Below are 18,804 nucleotides of genomic sequence, written 5' to 3'. Positions count from 1 at the left end.
ATAAAAGCAATTATTTCCATGTGGTCTTGGTTTTAATGTGAGATGGTCTGATTTGTGGGTTGCATAGATCAGGCACCCAGTTGGGGAAGGCTGCTTTACAGGCACTTCATATTGCCCACCTTCTTCACTCAGAGAATGAAACGTTTTGTGGTCGGAGCCATGTCGTCTTGGAAGTGACCTGCGGAGCTCCGCGGGTTACTTATCTCAAACAGCTATGAAAAGGTTGAGAAACCTTTTTAAATTCCCCTGGAATTAAAAGGGGAATCTTACAGTACCATCCGGTTGAAATCTTGGAATAACAGCGGCTTTTGCGGCACAGCAGAAGGGCTGCAATCTAAGGTCAGTGGCCGGAGTATCACCTACTGAATGCTGTCTGAAACTCCTAGCAATTAGGAGACTACAAGACTGACGAGCTCCAAAAAATATTTGTGAACTTAAACTACCAGCAATATCTGGGGACTGGCACGTAAATCTAATTAAACGTTTGTCTTTTCTGTTTCTGCAACTATACTTGCTTGTTGTGCTTTTGGAAGTGGAGGATGGCAGTATCAAAGGGGAAAACAAAAGGTCTGGGAACGCCACCTACCCCCCAACCACTCCCCCGGCAAAGGTTTCTAGAAAGGCCAGAGGTGAAGAGGAGTTGCTCACTTTGATAAAAACTATGTCTTCTCAGCTATCAGTGCAGTCAAAGAAGCTTGAAACAATCCAGGACTCAATCACTGCCCTCCAAGGGGCTGTGGATTTAATTAATATCTCTCTTCAAAAGATGGAAATGAAGGTTAATGTGCTCAAAGATCAAGTTATTGCTCATGAATCTGCTATGCAGCCTTCACACAATACTTTGTCTGGTCAAATTTCCCAATTGGAGGCTTTTACACGCAGAGCTAACCTTCGTATTCTAGGTATTAAAGACATGCTGATGTATGTTTGGCTAAATTTGTGGATAAACTTTTGCATGAGCTATTGTGGAGTTATTTTGCCATCTGATTTTTTACTGAATATTGAGCATGCATATTGTGTTCCTGGCTCAATACGTGGCACTAAAGGGACTTCTGGGACTGTTGTTGTGCAGTTTTCACGAGTTTCTACAAAAAAATTATCTTCTGCTTCTGCCAAGAAAACGAGGTAAGCTGAGGTGGGGACCAGCAAATGACAAGATTATGATCTTTCCTGATTATACTAAAGAAATTGCTGACAGAAGAAGGCAATTCACCAAAGTGAGAAGTTTGGCAAAGCAAAATAACTTGCAATATATTAAATATCCTGCTACATTTTGCATTCTTTTTGAAGGCCAAATGAAAAAGTTTTTAAATCTTGACACGGCTGAACCATTTCTCATTGGTGCTAACATTAAAACAAGAGAGCCAACTTTCCCAGCCTCCTGAGTTGGAATTTAGCCATTTTTACTGTTCCTCTGAAGTCTTGTTTGGGGTTTAGCTGATAGGATGTGTGGGAAGTTTGCCAGATTAAATATTTGCATATTTTTGTTTTCTTTCTCCTTTGTGTGTTATATTGTATGTGTGTAGGTGAATGTACACATTTAAATACATGTTTAGATATATTACTTAAATAGTTTGTTTTTATTTTTTACTTTTTATTTTTTATCCTTCTCTTAAATTTCTTCTTTTTCTTCTCCTTTCCCCCTTTTTTAATTATCATTAATATTAGTATTACTATCATTATTATGGGATTATTATTATGATTATTTCTTGTTGGTTAAACTTTTAATGTTTACTAATATGTGTCAATGTAATGGTAATATATGGTTAATGGAAATGGATTGTTTGCTCCCGTTTATTTGCTATAAGGCTGAGTTTATAACATTGAAAGACAAGGCTCACAGTTTATGGAGCAGTGGATTGAAGATCTGATAATATTTGCAATATTTGGAAGAGTGCTGTATAGGTATAATTTGCAATTGGACTTATATTTGGATATTTGGTTTGCTTTCACTGAAGCTTAGATATAATCTCCCCCCCTTTTTTTTCTTTTTTTCTATTCTTCTTTTGCTTCCCTCCTTTTTTCTTTTTCTTCCCCAGAATACTGTAATGTTGGAAACTGTAGATTTTGACTATGTTGTTGGTATTGTTTATTTCATTTATAAAAAATAAAATAAATACAGATTAAAAAAAAAAGGGAGAATGAAACGTTTTCAGTTTTTCTGTCTTTTTGTCCACTATCAGATGAGGCATATACAGGTGGGAGGGACAAGGGTACCTGATAGTGGATGTAAAGACAGAAAAACTGAAAACGTTTCATTTTCTATGAGTGAAGAAAGTGGGTAATATGAAGTGCCTGTAAAGCATGGCTGGCTGGGGGATACTGGGAGTTGTAGTACAACACATCTAGAAGGCATCCGGTTGGGGAAGGCTGCTGTAAAAGATAACAGACAACTTTTTATACCGCCATTCAGGTAGAAAACAAAACCCCTGCTAACAAAATGTCCATGTACTGTCATTAAGAGTTATAAGGAGGCAAGGGAATTGCTTTTACATCTATTGTAAGGCCCAGTTTACACATTACCTTGAGTGATATATTGTCATTGACTCCATGATTGCTGCTGCATCGCTCTGATATCATGTATGTTTTACACTCCTATGATTAGGGCTGACAACGCTATATGATTGTGTGGCCGGCTATGTTGTTATGGTGGTGATACCTGCTCCATTGGCAACATGTAAACTGGGAAAATGCACACTTTTTGTATGACTTGGGGTGGGGGGGCTTAAGAGACCGTTCCAGTGTATATATTTCCATAATCTAAGCCCAAGCAGCAGACAGATTTATTCCCACTCTTTGAGCATTGACCAAAGAAGCTTCATCCACCACATTTAAGTTTTATATGCTGCATTTCATTAAAAAAATCCCCAAGGCAGCTTACACAAGATAAAAAAGAACTGTAAAAACACAGCTACAAGAGCATATTGTCTGTTCACAGTCACTATTGTTCCCATTTTTCAGGCTGGGAGAAAGGGTCTTATCAGAGGTTTATAGAAGGGAAGGGATCTGAATTCTGACTTCCCAATGTGCAAGTCCAACACTCTATGAATTGCACTGCACTTGCATGATATTTTAACATTGATTTACAGGCCATTTGCACTAAACATGCATTAAGTCTTTACGAGTTTGTTGTCTTATAAAGACAGGGTGCCATATGTTACTGACTATACAAATAAAGTACCAGTATCTGTTAACGGAATCTAGATTCGGTGATTGTATACTGGGGTAAGCCTCCTACAATAACCAACAAAGTATTTTTGCAGAGTGATTTTATCCAGGGCATAGCAATGAACTGCAATACTTACCATGTATATGAGGTTAGCTAGAATGCACTGGACTTCATCAATATCAACATCATCGACTTTCATGAATTTCAGGGCAACTAGAAAGGCATCTAGAGACAGCTGGTGAGTTTTCAGTAACAAATACCTGAACGAAGAAAAAGCACATTTCAGTTACTCCAGCGCATTATAGTTTAAATACAAACTGGGTTCCACCATCTTTATTCTCTGTCAGTTAATACTACTGTGAATGGGAAAGCACAAAAACATCTCTGGGGAAACCATACGTGGACCCCATTACAAGACCAGTCCACTCCAGCTAAATTTTCTCTCCTCAGCTCAGACTCAGAACTGGATGTGACCCATTCAATATACAGGCCACAGGTGGGCAGCAGGTAGAAAGCAGCCCCAGCTTCAGCTCCTTTCACCCCTGCCCCAATGGTTTAAAAATATATCTTTTTCTGGGAAAAAGAAAGGCGTCTGTAGTGGCTATGGATGCCATTTATGTATTTATTTATGGGTTTTTTAATGGCAGCTGCAAAGGGTGTGTGTGTGTGTGTGTGTGTGTGTGTGCATGGCCCGCAGGGGGTCCGGGAGGCAAAAATGGCCCTTGGACCTCCCGCAGTTGCCCATCCCTGGTACAGGTGAACAATTACGGGGCAAATGAATTTGAATTAACCCCTAAAATCTGGAGCTCAACTACCAGCATTCATCCTTAGCTCATTTCACAGATGGAACAGAAACAGAATTTCTATGGACAGCTTTGGGGGCAAAGCAATGTGTATATGCCAGCTATTCCAGAATAACCTCGGTCAAAACCATTTAGAAAAGTAGTATTTGACTTAAGAAGCAGTACAAATGATTAGACAGAAAACAAAAGACACATGTCAGCGTGATTCACTTCACTTGTTGCCCCTCACCCGACTTAGGCAGGATTTGTTCACACTCAGTTAACTGTCTGTGGCAGCACGCAGAACCTCCTGCCAGCATTCTCCATCAGACACATGGCACCCTGGCTAAATCTTCCTTTGCCAGCAAGATGAGAGACAGAGTTCAGAGAGAAAAAGTCAAGAGTCTGTCTGTCCCCCGTCACAGAGTCTTCCTTTTTGGGGTCAAACTACTAGTAAAGGAGAGTGGCAGGACCTCCCACCCACCCCAGATCTTTAGGCCAATCTCAGCAGATACGTATGCCTCAATCTAGTAACAGTGTTGAAAACTAGACATGGCTATTACATTTTAAGCACTTGCTTCCAGGTCTCTCTGGCACATCTCTGGTGGGCTCAGGTTTGAATCCAGCCGTGAGGGTAGGACAATACACATTTTTGATTAGCAATATATTCTAGTTAGGAACATAATGGTTCCTAACTAACATAATACTTAAGGATGAAAGGAACTGATGGCTCCCTACGAAAAACTTAAGCTTAATTATTCAGCCACTGGAAATCTGTATTTTCACAGCACATGCCATGCTCCTTACAGGAAAAGAACGAAGGAGATAACATAATTTCAGCCAAGGATATATCTAACTCTTCAAATTATTAATAACATCATAACCCTAACCACATATTTATCACAGACTGCCTTTTCAGACAATATGAATGATACTGTTCTTACACTTTCTTGAAGAGATTCCTGTAGGTGATGATTTTCAACTTCTCAAGGATAAGGAAGATACCACAGCGAATGAAGAATGTCTCATGTTTTGCCAGAGCATCATTCAGTAAAAGAAGGTTCCCTTCACTAGAAGAATAAAAACCAACCTTTAAAAAGTTTTGTTCCAAGGAAATGACACACTATGTCCTTCTACAATGTATAATACTCAGGACAGGGGTGGCAGAAGTGGGGAGAGGAAGGACTATGTTTTTTCTGGATTTTCCCTGACACGGTAGTTCTCTAGGCACAGAAAGGTATAATCCTCCTCCTCCTCACCTGCAGTCTAAAGAGATGCAATCCATCAAGGCATGTGATTTTTGTGGAGTTCGCAGCTTGGTGCTAATGTGGCTGCAATAACTGCACCTATGTTCAGTCCCAAGATCTTGCTTTGCTCTTCCCAGTCCCACCCTGTCAACCCCCTGGCCCAACTGTGCAAGCAACAAAACTGGCCCATCAGCTCAGTTGTTCTTGTGCAATGCTCAAGCAGCTGGCTCTGTCTTGGGAGCCCCATTAGTGCTGAAGTGATGTTCAGTAATTACCTGTTCTACTTTGTGAAATAAATATTGTTACACATTTTCCTAAACTAGTGGGATGAAAAGCACGCAGCTCGATAAATGAGACCTACCTCACAGCCTTTGTGACTTCTGCGAACTGCATGAGGTCATATTTTTTTAAAAGTTGGATCATTGGCATATGGCCCTGAAATCAAAGCACCATTTGAAATGTAATGACAAGATTAAATAGATATGTAGTCAAATCCTCTTATGAAAATACTATAGCTGCTCTGAGAATCCCCATTATACCAGCCACCAGTTTGCTAGTACCACAGGGGGCACCGACGGTCTCAATTACATTCTGCCCAAGCTGGACTCCAGAAAGAAAGGGCATTTCCAAATTAGGCTTTTATCGTGCAATTACCCTGCCTCATTCAGATGTTTACAGGGGGTCCAGACATCACTGTCATCACCATTTAACCCTCCCACGTTTTACCACAGCTTCTTCCAACTTTGTTCTTACCACAGAAAATCTGTTGAGGAGGAGGAGATGGAATAGCTGCACTATGTCTTTTGACTGGCAGTGCCGGGAGGCCTCTGTCTGGAAGCACCTGAAGGGTGTGTTTGTACGTGGTGCTCCAGACAGGAGGCAGCAGAGCAGCATTGCCCTGTTCCCTGTAGTGGTTTGGCTCCCTAAAGCAGGGAATCCTGCCTCATGGAGAACCCCGTCCTTGGTTCCTGACTGGTTCTCAACAGAGTTCCAACTCAGGAGTTTTGCAAGTTTCATCACTGACTCAGGCCTACACTGTTTGTGATTTGCCAAGCCAAACACAGTACATCAGCTGTGTATAGCAGCACACCAGGTCATACACCTCTTGTCTTTGCTGCCCACCTGGAAGCTACAAATGCAGAAGGGTTACCAAGCACATGGCAGGAGAGAGTACACGGGATGGTAAGGTACATTCAGCTTGGTGGGTCACAAGTTGTACAGGCCTGCCACAGCCCATACTTGCGCTGTTCAATTGTCTGAACTTCTTGGTAAATACAGGCCCTGCTCTCCACATTAGGAAGTGCCAGGGTAGAAATCCCAATACGTTCAGATGCTACTCACCAGTAACATTTTCACTGGCAGCAAATAAATCAAAATCATCCTTTTGTTTTTCTGGCTGGAGCGGTGACAGTGCTCAAAGGCAAAAGACAGATACTCTTCAGCTGCAAACACAGAAAGAGGATGACTACCATGGATGGTAGCAGATGCCATCAGCATATATGGGGTGATGACAACCAACAAAACTGTTTTTAGTATAATCACGTCAAAGCAATGTTTTCAAAGGTCCCATATTTTTGTCCCATATTTAACAGTTTCCCACATATTCGTGCGGAAATAAAATCAGCTGATTTCAGCTCCCCCACCATCGACACATACCAGGGAGAATATTAATGATGATATTGGAGAGTGATTTGTACAAACAGTCAAGTTTAATAGCACTGCTCTCCACAGTCATACTCAATTCTGTTACATCAACTTTCCTAAATGGCAACAAACCTCTAAATCCCAGTGTTTGTCAGGTACTGAGCTATTTGTGAATGCGATAGATTCTGACACACTTCAAAAACAGTCAGTGCTTGACATGGGGTGGGATGCCATCCCACTCCTTTTCAGATGGACCTAACACTATCCCACTTCTTTTCAATAGACAACATTGGCTCTGGTCTGATTTGAAACACAACCATCCACTTCCTTTTTTTCCATACCCTTTGGTTCAATGCAAACAGGGGTCCCCAACCTTTCTTGGTTGGTAGGCACATTTGGAATTTTAAAAATGTTGTGGGCACTCTCACAAAATGGCTGCTAGGTGGGGAGGAACTTGCCCATTCATAAAATGGCTAACATGGTGGGCATGGCCAGTCATGCAAACACTCATTTCCCAGAAGGCAAACTGATGAAACAAAAGAAAAGTAACTTGTTCAAGAACCTAAGTACATGACAGAGGTGGCAGTCTGAGCTCCAAAACACAAAAACTATTTTTTTTCAACCCAAATAAAGATGGTGCAGGAGGGCAGCACTTTGCTTTCCAACATGCCAGCCTCCCAGTTTAAAAATTATATTTTAAAAATCTTCCAAAAGTACCTTGTTTAAAATCGCTATCAAACATAGCCTTCCGTCCAACGTAATACCTATATGTGACCCTCTGTGCCATGCTATATTCATCTTTAAGATTTGAGCTATCAATTGCTCTAATGAGTGGTTTGCACAGATGAAGCTTGTTGATCTGGAAAAAACAGTGGTGTTAGTAGATGGAAATGTACACGCAACAACAGTCTTGATTGGGGAGTATGAAATCAAGAAGACAAGCCTTGTAAATCATACCTTAAAATAGATTTTAAACAGCTGATTCACCAGGAATAACATGCCCCACTTTTTGGAATCGTCAATGCCAGCTCGACTATAACAAACAGTAGAAATGCATCAGAATGAAATTTCTAAGAAAAAGCCCTTCTTTTAATAGGCCTTTGATTCACATTTTCAAACAAGAGTTCTTCCAGATCAAGCCACCACCTACATGCTAAGGCCATACCAACTTACAACACAATTGTAAGGTCTATTCAGATGCTAAGTATCATTGAGTTCAACAGGGCCTATTCCCATGTAAGTGGGTATAGGATTGCAGCTTTAAATGAATCATTATGTATTAGCAATTTTAATACTAATGAACAAATGCGTTAATTATTTGTAAATCTAAAGTTTTATACATTTGCCTTAATTTACAGGGCTGCCTCAGTCAGCAGGTTTTGGGATGCCATTAAAGGACAGCAAATATGTTATATATTATTTTACCACCCTGCCTTGAATGAGGATGATTAACTACCTTTCTGAAGAAACACAGAAATCCCTCCAGTTTTTCAGAAGGTATTAGCAATCTCACAATCTCTCCATCTTGCGCTCTCTCTCTCTCTCTCTCTAGTGTGTGTATATAAACACACACTTGCGTATTGAAAGAGTGTTACACCACTGTACTTTACAAATTAGAAAAGTAATCTACACTTCTAAATGATTTAATCTGAGATCCAGAAGGGAGTATTCACTCACGTGTCACTGGCACAGACTCGGAAACAGCTCATCAGGAGTTCTGCTGCTTTTTCCAACATGTCACCAACTTTGCCTTTGCCTTTCTTTGCCAGCTGTTGGTCAGCCTATTGTGACATAAAACAACCAAGACACACAATCATACACAAGCCCTTTCTCTTCTTCTTCCAATCAATAAGTAGTCTGGCTCTCAAACACAGTATTGAAAGCATGGATTGAAACCTCTTTTCCATACAGGCTAGGGTCATGCCAGTAGAAAACCAAACATGAGCCTGGTGATAAAATCTGGTCAATATGGCTGAACATTTTGACCAGAGCATGAGGCACCTTCAGCTTCCTTGTACACATGGTAGCTGCCCCTTATTCTACCCCCCCCCCCATTAGTTTGCTTCAGAATGACTGCTCTGTAGGTAGGTAATTTTGTGAAGCGCCCAGAGAGCTTCAGCTATTGGGCAGTATAGAAATGAAATGAATGAATGAATAAATAATCAAACAAACAAGCAAGCAAGCAAGCTAGCTAGCTTATTTTGCCAGGAACAATTATTTGCTTTGTAGAAGCAATGCACATCTTACTTCCTTCGCAAATAAGACTCCCAATAGCTCTGAAAAGTTGATTATCTTATCATCGATAGCTAGTATGAACTACCATCTGTTCTTAGCCATTTTTTTTTACACCCTGGAATTATTTTTATTTAGAGGAGCTTGCTATGCTCACTCACAAGTACAACCAATGTCTTACTGACATAAAGCCAGTTCCACCCCTGGTAAAAAAGTAAAGGAGTTGCATATAATAAACCACAAAGAAAACACTTGGTCTTTCTCAAATCCCATAATTTAGAGAAAGCACTCGCCAAAGTTTCAATGAGATATACGTCCAGTTATATGACAGAACGTTCCTTGAATGAATTGTTGACGATCTGGTAATCCTGGTTGATTTTGGAGGTTCTGACAGACGATTCATTTATCATCCCAAATAAGATATATTTGGGATGTTCTTGAGTCAGCCCCCATTGTACATGGCAGGACACAACATAACCATGTGTGTGTGCATAGAGATTGATTGACAGACAGCTCTCAAAATGAGGCATATTTCAGGAAGAGCACAGACAACCCTCAAGGTTTCCCCAGTCCCATTCAGGCACTCTTCCATCTCGAGTCACCTCCTTGGCACCTAGGAACTTCACCCCTAAAGATACTACTTACACTGTTAGCAAAAATTCGAAGATCAAGTGCTACTGCGTACATAATAGGCAAAGCCCTGGAAAAACAAATGTGACATACAGTTAATTGTCCAAACGACCTATTCCAAATCTAGAAGTAGGTTTAAGTACAGCAACACAACTTAAGATAAAACATATAGGGCAGCGATGCTGAACCTCTTCCAGCCCGAGGGTCGGATACTGCGAGTAGAGTGGGGCCAAAGGCAAATGGGGCGGGGCCAAAATACTAAAAATGCCAGCATGTTGTAGCTTAAACCTCTTACTGCTAGTAACTAAGCCTTATGAGAGGTAGTTCAACTTGCAGAATGGGGAAGGAACTGCAGAAAAATTGGGAAATCACTAAACAATTGATGGTCGAGGGAGAGGGGCTGGTTATTAGGGGAAGCATAAAGGAATTTATACTTCCGAATTTAGCCCCTGGGCCTGATGTTCTCCACCCATGATTTAGAGATACCTCTTAATGTAATGGCACTTCAACATAAAGGGAAGAAATGGCATTTACCTATAGGTGAAATGCTTATGCCAAATTAAACAGTGGCATATTTTTCATCAGAACAATTTATTTATTTCTGTAGTATGTTAACCAGATACTCACCAGTTTTCTTCTTTGTGTGCTTGAAAAGCTCTCAGGAAAGATGTGTAAGGTTTAGGGAAATTTGATATACTGTTATATATAATACCATGCATAGAAATTAATAGCATAGTCATGCCTTACGAAACCAAAGACCAACAATAATGCCAATAGTGATCGGGGAGCCTCATGCACAACGTATTACAGTAGTTAAATATAGATGTTACCAGGACATGGATGAGAGTAGCCAGGCTCTGTCTGTCCAGAAGGGGCTGCAGCTACCACACCAACTGAAGCTGATGAAAGGTACTGCATGCCACAGATGCCACTCACTACCAAATAGCACAATTGGGGGAATGCAAGGGTGATAATCCTGCAGGTACCTTAAAGCCAGCTGCAAACTTTGTACAGCCATTGTCCAGTGATCTAAAAAGCCCAGAGCCTCTCCATGCTCTTATGTTCAAGCACATTGCTGGATTATCCTCCCCAGGCAATGGAACCAACAGCCCAGCTAGCTTTCTACACAGAGGTTGCTCATTCCTTAGCCCGTGCTGAATACTGTGAGCTCAGAATTCCATGGCAGACTTTGAATGGAGCCAATGGTAAAGGATATTGTACTATAACTGTCTGGCATTTGTAAGCCTCTACAAAGTCGTGGTTGGCAACTGCGTAAGTACATCTAGCAAGAGAAGAGACAAACATATTAAGAACCATGAGATAATGTCCAACAACCAAGTTTTAAAGTATTTTCTTTGGCTAGCTCAGCCTTCCACAACCTGGTGCTCTCCAGGTGGGTCAGAATACAACTCCCATCATCCCTAGGCATCATGGGCATAATCCAATACATCTGGAGAGCACAACATTGGGGAAGGCTGAGCTAGATTAACAGTGCAGTGCTATGCATATTTACTCGGCAATTAACCCCATTGTGTTCAATGGTACTTACTCCCTAGTATGCGTGTTTAAGGTTGCAACCTAAAACATCACAGTTCTTGAGTAGCAAAAACATTTGTTATGTTAATCTGCCCAAAACAGATATTTGAGCAGTTGTAGAATATCAGAGTCTGATATATTTTAAATACTTCACTTTCTAAGCTTATACCTTTTAGGCTGCAATCCTATGCAAACTAACCAGGGAGCAAGCCCCACTGAAGACACTGGAACTTATTTTCAAGTAAACATACATAGACAGGATCAGGCTGCATTTTATATATAACATTGGGACATCAAACTCCTCTCACAGTTTTTCTGGTTATAAAATCATTGCTTGCTATATTTACCATTGTTTATTTTGTAGTTCGTTCATGTATCTTTTAAAATATACCAAACGCGCGTGCGCACGCGCACGCACACACACACACACACACACACACAGGTTGCCTTAACAGTTTTCTGTTTTTAATACAACTCTCACAAAGCTGTTTAGAATGTGTTTGATTTCTGCTCTGCCGTTATTTCATTATAGATGTAGTCTGCCTGGTACGATGAACCCCCCAGTCTTGACAAGCATTTATTTATTGATTTGATTTATATTATACCCTGCCTTTTCACCAAGGAAATGGCACTCAAGGCGGCTAACAATAATGGGAACTAACATTTAAAATGAAAAAAACCTTACTTAAAATAATTAAATACATTAAAAACACAACTTTAAAACAACAGTAAAAGAATAATAGCATTCAACAGTTGGGTGAAATACAGTTAGAATGGAATACAGTTGTAGATATCAGACATGTTGTGCACCTTTCTAACAACACTGATCTAAAGAAATCAGCAATTAATTTATTTCTTGTGTAGTATTGGTCCAGACATGTTACAGATATTTTATTTCTATGCAGTAGGAGCCAAAATAAAAATAATGATCCAAAACCAAATTATTGTAAGGCACTTAAATCCATTCATTCAGTTCATTCAGAACTGTTGAAACATCTCGTCCCTCAGACTGCAATCCCATTCATGTATATTTGGAAGTAAGCCTCACTATGTTCAGTTGGGCTTCCTCCCAAATAAATACACATATAATTGCAACTTGAATCTATAAAAAGATCAAACTGTCATCCCAACCATTTTTACCTTAAGTGAGCAGCAAACATTTCATCATAGGGTGGTTCCAGCACTTGTTGACATTTTTCTTCCGGAGATGAAAGCTAATTATAAAATAAATGCAATAGAAAATGTGATGCGTAAAGGAATATAACAAAGAGGCTCAGATTTATGGGCAGGTGACTGACTACCTAGGTACTTGTCCTGGGCTATTGACTCAACTATCTATTCAACAGCTCAAACCAATAGCAGAGACAGTTCTTTGCTTATAAAGCTGGCAACACTGACCTGTGTGGCCAGCACTGTGTTAATAATTCTTTTATTATTATTATTCATGAGAAAATTTACAACCCTCAGTGCCCATTCAATGAATGGTGTGCGTGTGAGTAATTGTGATCAGATCCATGAGTGGAAATGAGTGCAAATGAAATTAGCTACAAATGCAATTTAAAAAATAAGGTATTCAAAAGCTGGATGAATAGAGGGCAGGTGTTGAAGTAACCCCCGCTAGGGCAACCATTTGGCCTGGTGTTGATAACAAATATGGTACAATATATTTGGAACTGGCTATTACGTTGGAACTGGCTAATACAGAAATTGTCCTTTTCCTTGTCAATACAAATACAGGCAAACATTGAAGCTCCCTTAATGTAAATATGAAATATTTTCACACATTAGCACTACAGTAAGCCTCATTGTGTTCAGTAGGGTTTACTCCCTAGTAAGGGAGTGTAAAACAATTGTGTTTACAGTTCCAGCCTAAATATGGGGTTTTAATGTATGGTGTATCAACTCAGACTAATGGATTAGGTCTTTGTATTTTACAAACTATGTGATATAAAACTTCACAAACAGAAATATCAAGGAAAAAGGTTTCTAGGGAAGTAAAGAGGAAGGAGAGGGTGGGGAAGGATACAAACAAAATGGAAGGAGGGGATGGGGAAGGATACAAACAAACACGGTTGGATATTGCCCTCAGATGTAAGCTCCATTCAGTGCAACTGGATGTACTTTCAGGTAGTTATGCAGAGGATTGCAGCCCAACTCTCCTACCTGAAGTCTAGGATTTGCAACATGAGGATGTTTAAATGAAACTAATTCTGCACAAAACAGTCCATCCCTGCTGTCAATAGATTCTAATACCTGTGACAGAAAAAATACACAAATATTATGGAACAAATTACTAAAGAAGCAATAAGAAATGTTCTCATACTCCTTCTTTGTTTTGACTATTGCCACCTTGATGGAAAGGGTCAGGAAACCTCCCAGCATCACTACAAGGGAATTTGGTATTCTATTCTACCTGGGACCTCAGTACTAGGTTGTATCCTTGGCAACTAAAAGAGGCCAGTGACCAGTGAAAGATTTTAATGAGGGTAAGGTGGGTAAGTATTTGAAGTAATTTTGCACCCAGTCAATCAGTTTCTTTCAAATGAAAAATAGATAATTTAAAATGTAATAATCATAAAATAATACTTAGTCTTATTTTCAGTGGTCAAAGATCTATACTTTCATTCATTCATTTATTCATTCATTTATTAGGCAACTAAGTACAGGTTACAGCTAATCAAAGATCTATACCTATCCCAGCATACAATACAAAAACCTTGTAAAGTAAGCCAGTATAATTGCAGACGGAAGGACTTGGCTGAGGGGTAACAGCTGATTTAAGATGGAGGGAGCAATCCTATTTGGATAGGTGGCTGCCTCCAAACTCAGAGGCAACCGCCTATCCAATGGAGGGCAGGAGAAGCACGGAGGGGATCATCCACTCTGCGCTTCAGCTGCCCTGCACTTGAAGCTAGACAGCTAATTTTGGCTGTCTAGCCGCGGGAAGGCGGAGTGGGGGAAGCACCTGCCAGGCAACACATTGGATGTGTCGTACGGGCATTTCCGCCTTCCCCACCCCAGAACACCCTGTTTTCACTGCTCTGCGCTCCTCTTGCAAGCACGGGGCTGCACGGGGCCATTCTCAGCTACCTGCGAGGCAGTGCGGGAGTGGAGGGTGGAGGAAGGTCGGTTTTCAGGGAACCAACCTTGGAGTGTGGGCTTGAGGTCGGTTCCCGGAAACCAGTGTGTGCTATGGCCATCTAGCCACTGACTAGCAGCCATAGGATTGCTCCCTACCTGGCTGGACTAAAATTTAAATGGAGCCTTCCAATTCGTAAGTAATTTGCTTATGATTTAAAGAAGAGTTAAGTGGTATCCTCTACCAGCTCTCTTTTTTAAAAAAAAAAATGAGGAATAATTAATTTGAGAGTGAGAAAGAAATTAAATCACTCAGAAGAAATGTGATTCCCTGGATTAAAAAAAATATATAGGCAGTTTAGGAATTACATTTTCAAAACTTTTAAAACTTTTAAATCTTTTTTAAGCTTATGTTTAAAAGTTGTAGATATAATGGACATAGCAACATGATCTAATATACTGTAGCTTCAGTGAAAGTTTGTCAATAAAACAGTGCTATTTTTAACAGGTAATTTCAAAAAACTATTGAAGATTCAATGTTCCTGCTATTTCAGTGTCTTTTCAATGGAACATTTTCAGTTTTTGAAGATCTGTTGCACAAAGGCATCATAATGAATCAACTATAGCAGCTGATAAATTAATAAAATTACATCTATCACTTACCTGCTGCAAATATTGGTTTATACTGATGTGTGCCATTGAAAGGGTGCTGTTTGAAAGCAAGTAAACACTTTATTCTGAAAAAAATAACAATAGTAACACTATTGATCACAACTGTAGTGACACAAAAAATATACACAATAATTAGGCTGTCTTTGTAAAACAGTTCGGAAACTGTTGTTAGTCCAGAACACTGCAGCTAGATTAGCAAAATGGATTAGGCAAAGAGATCATAACTTGCCTGTATTGAAACAACTCAGCTGGCACCCACTAAGTTTCCAAGCTCAATTCAAAGTGATGGTCTTAGCCTTTCAAGCCCTACATGGCTTAGGACCAATATTTGTTGGATCACCTTGGAGAAGTCCTCCCACATCAAGCTGCTCATTCACTGAGATTGTCATCTGAGGCCCTTCTCGAGGTGCTCATGCCTCCTAAAGTGAGGTGAGTTGTAACTGGGGAGGCTTTCCAGTGGTGGCTCCCCACCTTTAGAATGTCCCCAGGGAGGTCCACCTGAAACCTCCACTACCATTTAGGTGCAGGCAACTACAGTTCTGTTTTTACAGGCTTTCAGTAACTGCTAAAGTTACCATTTTTAACTTAGAGCAGTTTGATTTTACTGTCTATTTGAATGACTCTTGCTTTATTAATTTGTTTGCATCGTCATTATTTGGTATTATAATAATTATATTTTATTTCTCACTACCTTGTTAGCTGCTCTGGGATCATACGTTTATGTTGAAGGTGCAGCATATAAATTATGCAAATATATAAATGACAATTTGTTATACTGGAGACTATCACCTTCAAAGAGATGGGGATCTGGAGTGTGGGTGTTTGGGAACTCTTTCTCTTCAGAGCTAGGTGAGACAGAGGTACTGTTGATAGGTGTTTCCTCAGTCCAGGTGAGTTGGATTCAACCTATTTTGCATTTCCCCTAAAGGACCAGGTTCATAGTTTGGGCATGGTCTTGGATCCATCACTGTCATTACAGGCTCAAGTGACCTCTGTGGCATGGAGTGCCTTTTACATGCTTAGGCTAGTATCCAGCTACGACCCTATCTGGAAATGGATAACTTGGCTGCAGTGATCCATGCTCTGGTAACCTCCTGTTTGGTCTAATACAATGTGCTGTATGTGAGGTCATCTTTGAAGATGGCCCCGAGAGTAAAGATGGTGCAAAATATGGCAGTAAGAGTTTTATCTGGGACTAGGTGGTATGAACATATTACAGTCTTGTGTGCACAGGCTCCTAGTTCATTTCCAAGCCCAATTCAAAGAGTTAGGGTTGTTTGTTTAACCTATAAAACTCTTCACAGATTGGGACATTGGTATCTCATGAAAAGCCTCCTCCTATAGATGCCTTCCTGCACCTTACGGTCAGCTATGGAGGCCCTTCCCCAAATGCTCCCTCATTCTGAAGGTCAGAAGGAGAATACTCGAGCTTTGTGACCTCTGGGTTATGGAACACTCTCCCCAAGGAAATTTGAACTAACATTGTTTTCTTTTCCTCACTAGGCTTAAGACTTTCTTGTTTTCCCAGGCCTTCTAATTGCTATTATAATCCCTATTATATGCTGGTGTTTTAGATCTTGTTTTTGTTTTACAATATTATTGTTCTGTTTTAAAATAATTGTACAACACCTGTTTTATAGGTGTCTTGCAAAGAAATGATCATAGAATCATAGAATAGTAGGGCTGGAAGGGGCCTACAAGGCCATGATGTGGCATGTCTTCTTCCTACATCCACATAGGTTGTTGTATACCCACTGACAGCACATGTAGAGCGCTTTATTTAGCAGCTATTCTGCAATCATTTTGAGCCCTTGAGAAACCCTACTTTGAACAGCATAAAGTTGTGTGCAGAATTGTGTGTGTGTGTCACTGGCCTGTACCATCAGATAGTAGTGTGAACAGCAGCTGCTACACTAGTGGCAATTGTGGAAAAATATCTGCTCCAGGTTTTGCTTAAAGGAGCCCTGGAACGTCTGATTAAAATAAGAGTAGAAAAACAAGTACACATTATTAATGTGTGCTCCCCCCCCATATAGAAGGAGTGAGAAAAATGCCTGAAGAGCAGTATGGAAACATACATTTGAGAATACTCTAGAGTAGGGGTGGGCAGAATATATAGATCCACATGATTTGGACTTCAGCTCCAAGCAGGCCCTGCCAGCATGGCCAATGGTCAGGAATGCCGGGAGTTCAAGTCCAAAACATCTGGAAATTTACTTTCTGTCCAGCCCTGCTCTGGGCTTATTAGATGCCACTGCCAAAAGACCAAGCTTCCTATATAAGTAGTACTTAGCACATTGGTTTGGTTTCTATGATGGGATTTGAATCAAATCTCTGTAATTTGAGTCAGGTATGTCTAAGGGTGCAACCCTAAATGTACTTATAAGGGAGTAAACCCCATTATTGTTGTTGTTGAGTCGTTAAGTCATGTCCGACTCTTCGTGACCCCATGGACCGTCGCAAGCCAGGCCTTCCTGTCCTCCTCTCTCTCCCGGAGTGTGCTCAAGTGCATATTCATGGCATCGGTGATCTCATCCTCTGCCATCCCCTTCTCCTTTTCCCTTCAGTCTTTCCCAGCATCAGGGTCTTTTCCAGGGAGCTTTCTCTTTGCATTAGGTGGCCAAAGTATTTGAGCTTCAGCTTCAGTATCTGTCCTTCCAATGAGCAGGCAGGGTGGATTTCCTTTAGGATGGACTGATTTGACCTCCTTGCAGTCCAAGGGACTCGTAAGAGTCTTCGCCAGCAGCACAGTTCGAAAGCATCGATTCTTCGGCGCTCAGCCTTCCTTATAGTCCAGCTCTCATGGCCATACATTACTACTGGGAAAACCATAGCTTTGATTAGACGGACCTCTGTCGGCAAGGTGATGTCTCTGCTTCTTACTGTGCTGTCTAGGTTTGCCATAGCTTTCCTCCCAAGGAGCAAGCGTCTTTTAATTTCATGGCTACAGTCACCGTCTGCGGTGATCTTGGAGCCCAAGAAAATAAAATCGGTCACTGCTTCCATTTCTTCCCCTTCTATATGCCAGGAAGTGATGGGGCCAGATGCACTGTGGTAGCACAAAACTCCTTTGCCTCTTCCTTTTCTTGGCAGATGTCAGACCTTGATCAGAGAAGTTCCATGGCCATTTGACTACGGAAGTCTATTTCTACACCAAATCAGTGGATTGATACCGATCAGGCACAGACTCTCAACTGTCCTTTATCTGGCAGTGATTAATTGCAAAAAACAGGCAAAGCACAACACAACCTCCCTCTTTTTCCGGAAAGACTTCCGAAAAAAACAGACCTGCCTAGATACTAGACTAAGGGCGCAATCCTACGCATTGGCCTTTTCTCTGTCTAAACATGCATAGGATTGCGCACTAAGCTTTCAGCCCTGGCAGCTCTGGCCACAAAGTCTTAGAGTGGAATGGAGCTACTCAGCGGAGGAGGCACTCTGCACATGCTCAGAAGCATTTTAAAGAGCCTTCTAGCTCCTTAAATACTATTTTTTGCGGTAGAAGCTTTGAAAAGAAAACACATCCCGTGTTTCAGCGTCGACAGGTAAGCTCGACCAGCAACGTATCACAGGACGGCCATGCTACGCACCGAGCATGCGCACAACGACCCCCTAGGTTCCGCCCCACCCCCTTGATTCCCTTTGGGTCTCCCTACCGTTAACCCGACTCCCCAAGCACGCCACTCCTAGGCCCGCTTCGGTCCATAAGAAGGTTCAGGACCAAGCGGGCGGAAGGATGAAAAAAGAAAAAAAAAGGAACTTCCTTTCAGCTGACAGAACGCCCGCTCCTTCGCGGATTGGCCGTCTCCACCTC

The 18,804-nt window shown here is 41.0% G+C and overlaps 1 protein-coding gene across 2 annotated transcripts in view; it reads right to left on the bottom strand.

The window, feature by feature from the left end:
* The window catches only part of PCID2 (PCI domain containing 2), a 20,508-nt gene extending 1,704 nt beyond the window's left edge, over window positions 1–18,804 (bottom strand). Inside the window, exons 1-14 of one of the 2 annotated variants that reach the window (XM_084844576.1) lie at window positions 18,647–18,804; window positions 14,982–15,055; window positions 13,404–13,493; window positions 12,381–12,454; window positions 10,921–10,986; window positions 10,332–10,373; window positions 9,720–9,774; window positions 8,520–8,623; window positions 7,800–7,875; window positions 7,560–7,701; window positions 6,540–6,640; window positions 5,560–5,633; window positions 4,896–5,021; window positions 3,306–3,429 (exon numbers count right to left, since the gene is read on the bottom strand). In XM_084844576.1, the coding sequence (XP_084700702.1) occupies window positions 3,306–3,429; window positions 4,896–5,021; window positions 5,560–5,633; window positions 6,540–6,640; window positions 7,560–7,701; window positions 7,800–7,875; window positions 8,520–8,623; window positions 9,720–9,774; window positions 10,332–10,373; window positions 10,921–10,986; window positions 12,381–12,454; window positions 13,404–13,493; window positions 14,982–15,017 (1,110 nt within the window). In that variant the 5' untranslated portion in view covers window positions 15,018–15,055; window positions 18,647–18,804. Of the gene's footprint in view, window positions 1–3,305; window positions 3,430–4,895; window positions 5,022–5,559; window positions 5,634–6,539; window positions 6,641–7,559; window positions 7,702–7,799; window positions 7,876–8,519; window positions 8,624–9,719; window positions 9,775–10,331; window positions 10,374–10,920; window positions 10,987–12,380; window positions 12,455–13,403; window positions 13,494–14,981; window positions 15,056–15,779; window positions 18,241–18,646 lie in introns of those variants that run through there. The other variant, XM_084844577.1, reaches the window with a different exon arrangement.

Source organism: Heloderma suspectum, chromosome 3, assembly GCF_057233095.1.
Source record: "Heloderma suspectum isolate Gila_16-S chromosome 3, 16-S_ref, whole genome shotgun sequence".
In the NCBI taxonomy this organism is placed as follows: domain Eukaryota; kingdom Metazoa; phylum Chordata; class Lepidosauria; order Squamata; family Helodermatidae; genus Heloderma; species Heloderma suspectum.
The sequence above is the reverse complement of the archived record's forward strand: the minus strand, read 5'-3'. Positions and strand labels throughout refer to the sequence as shown.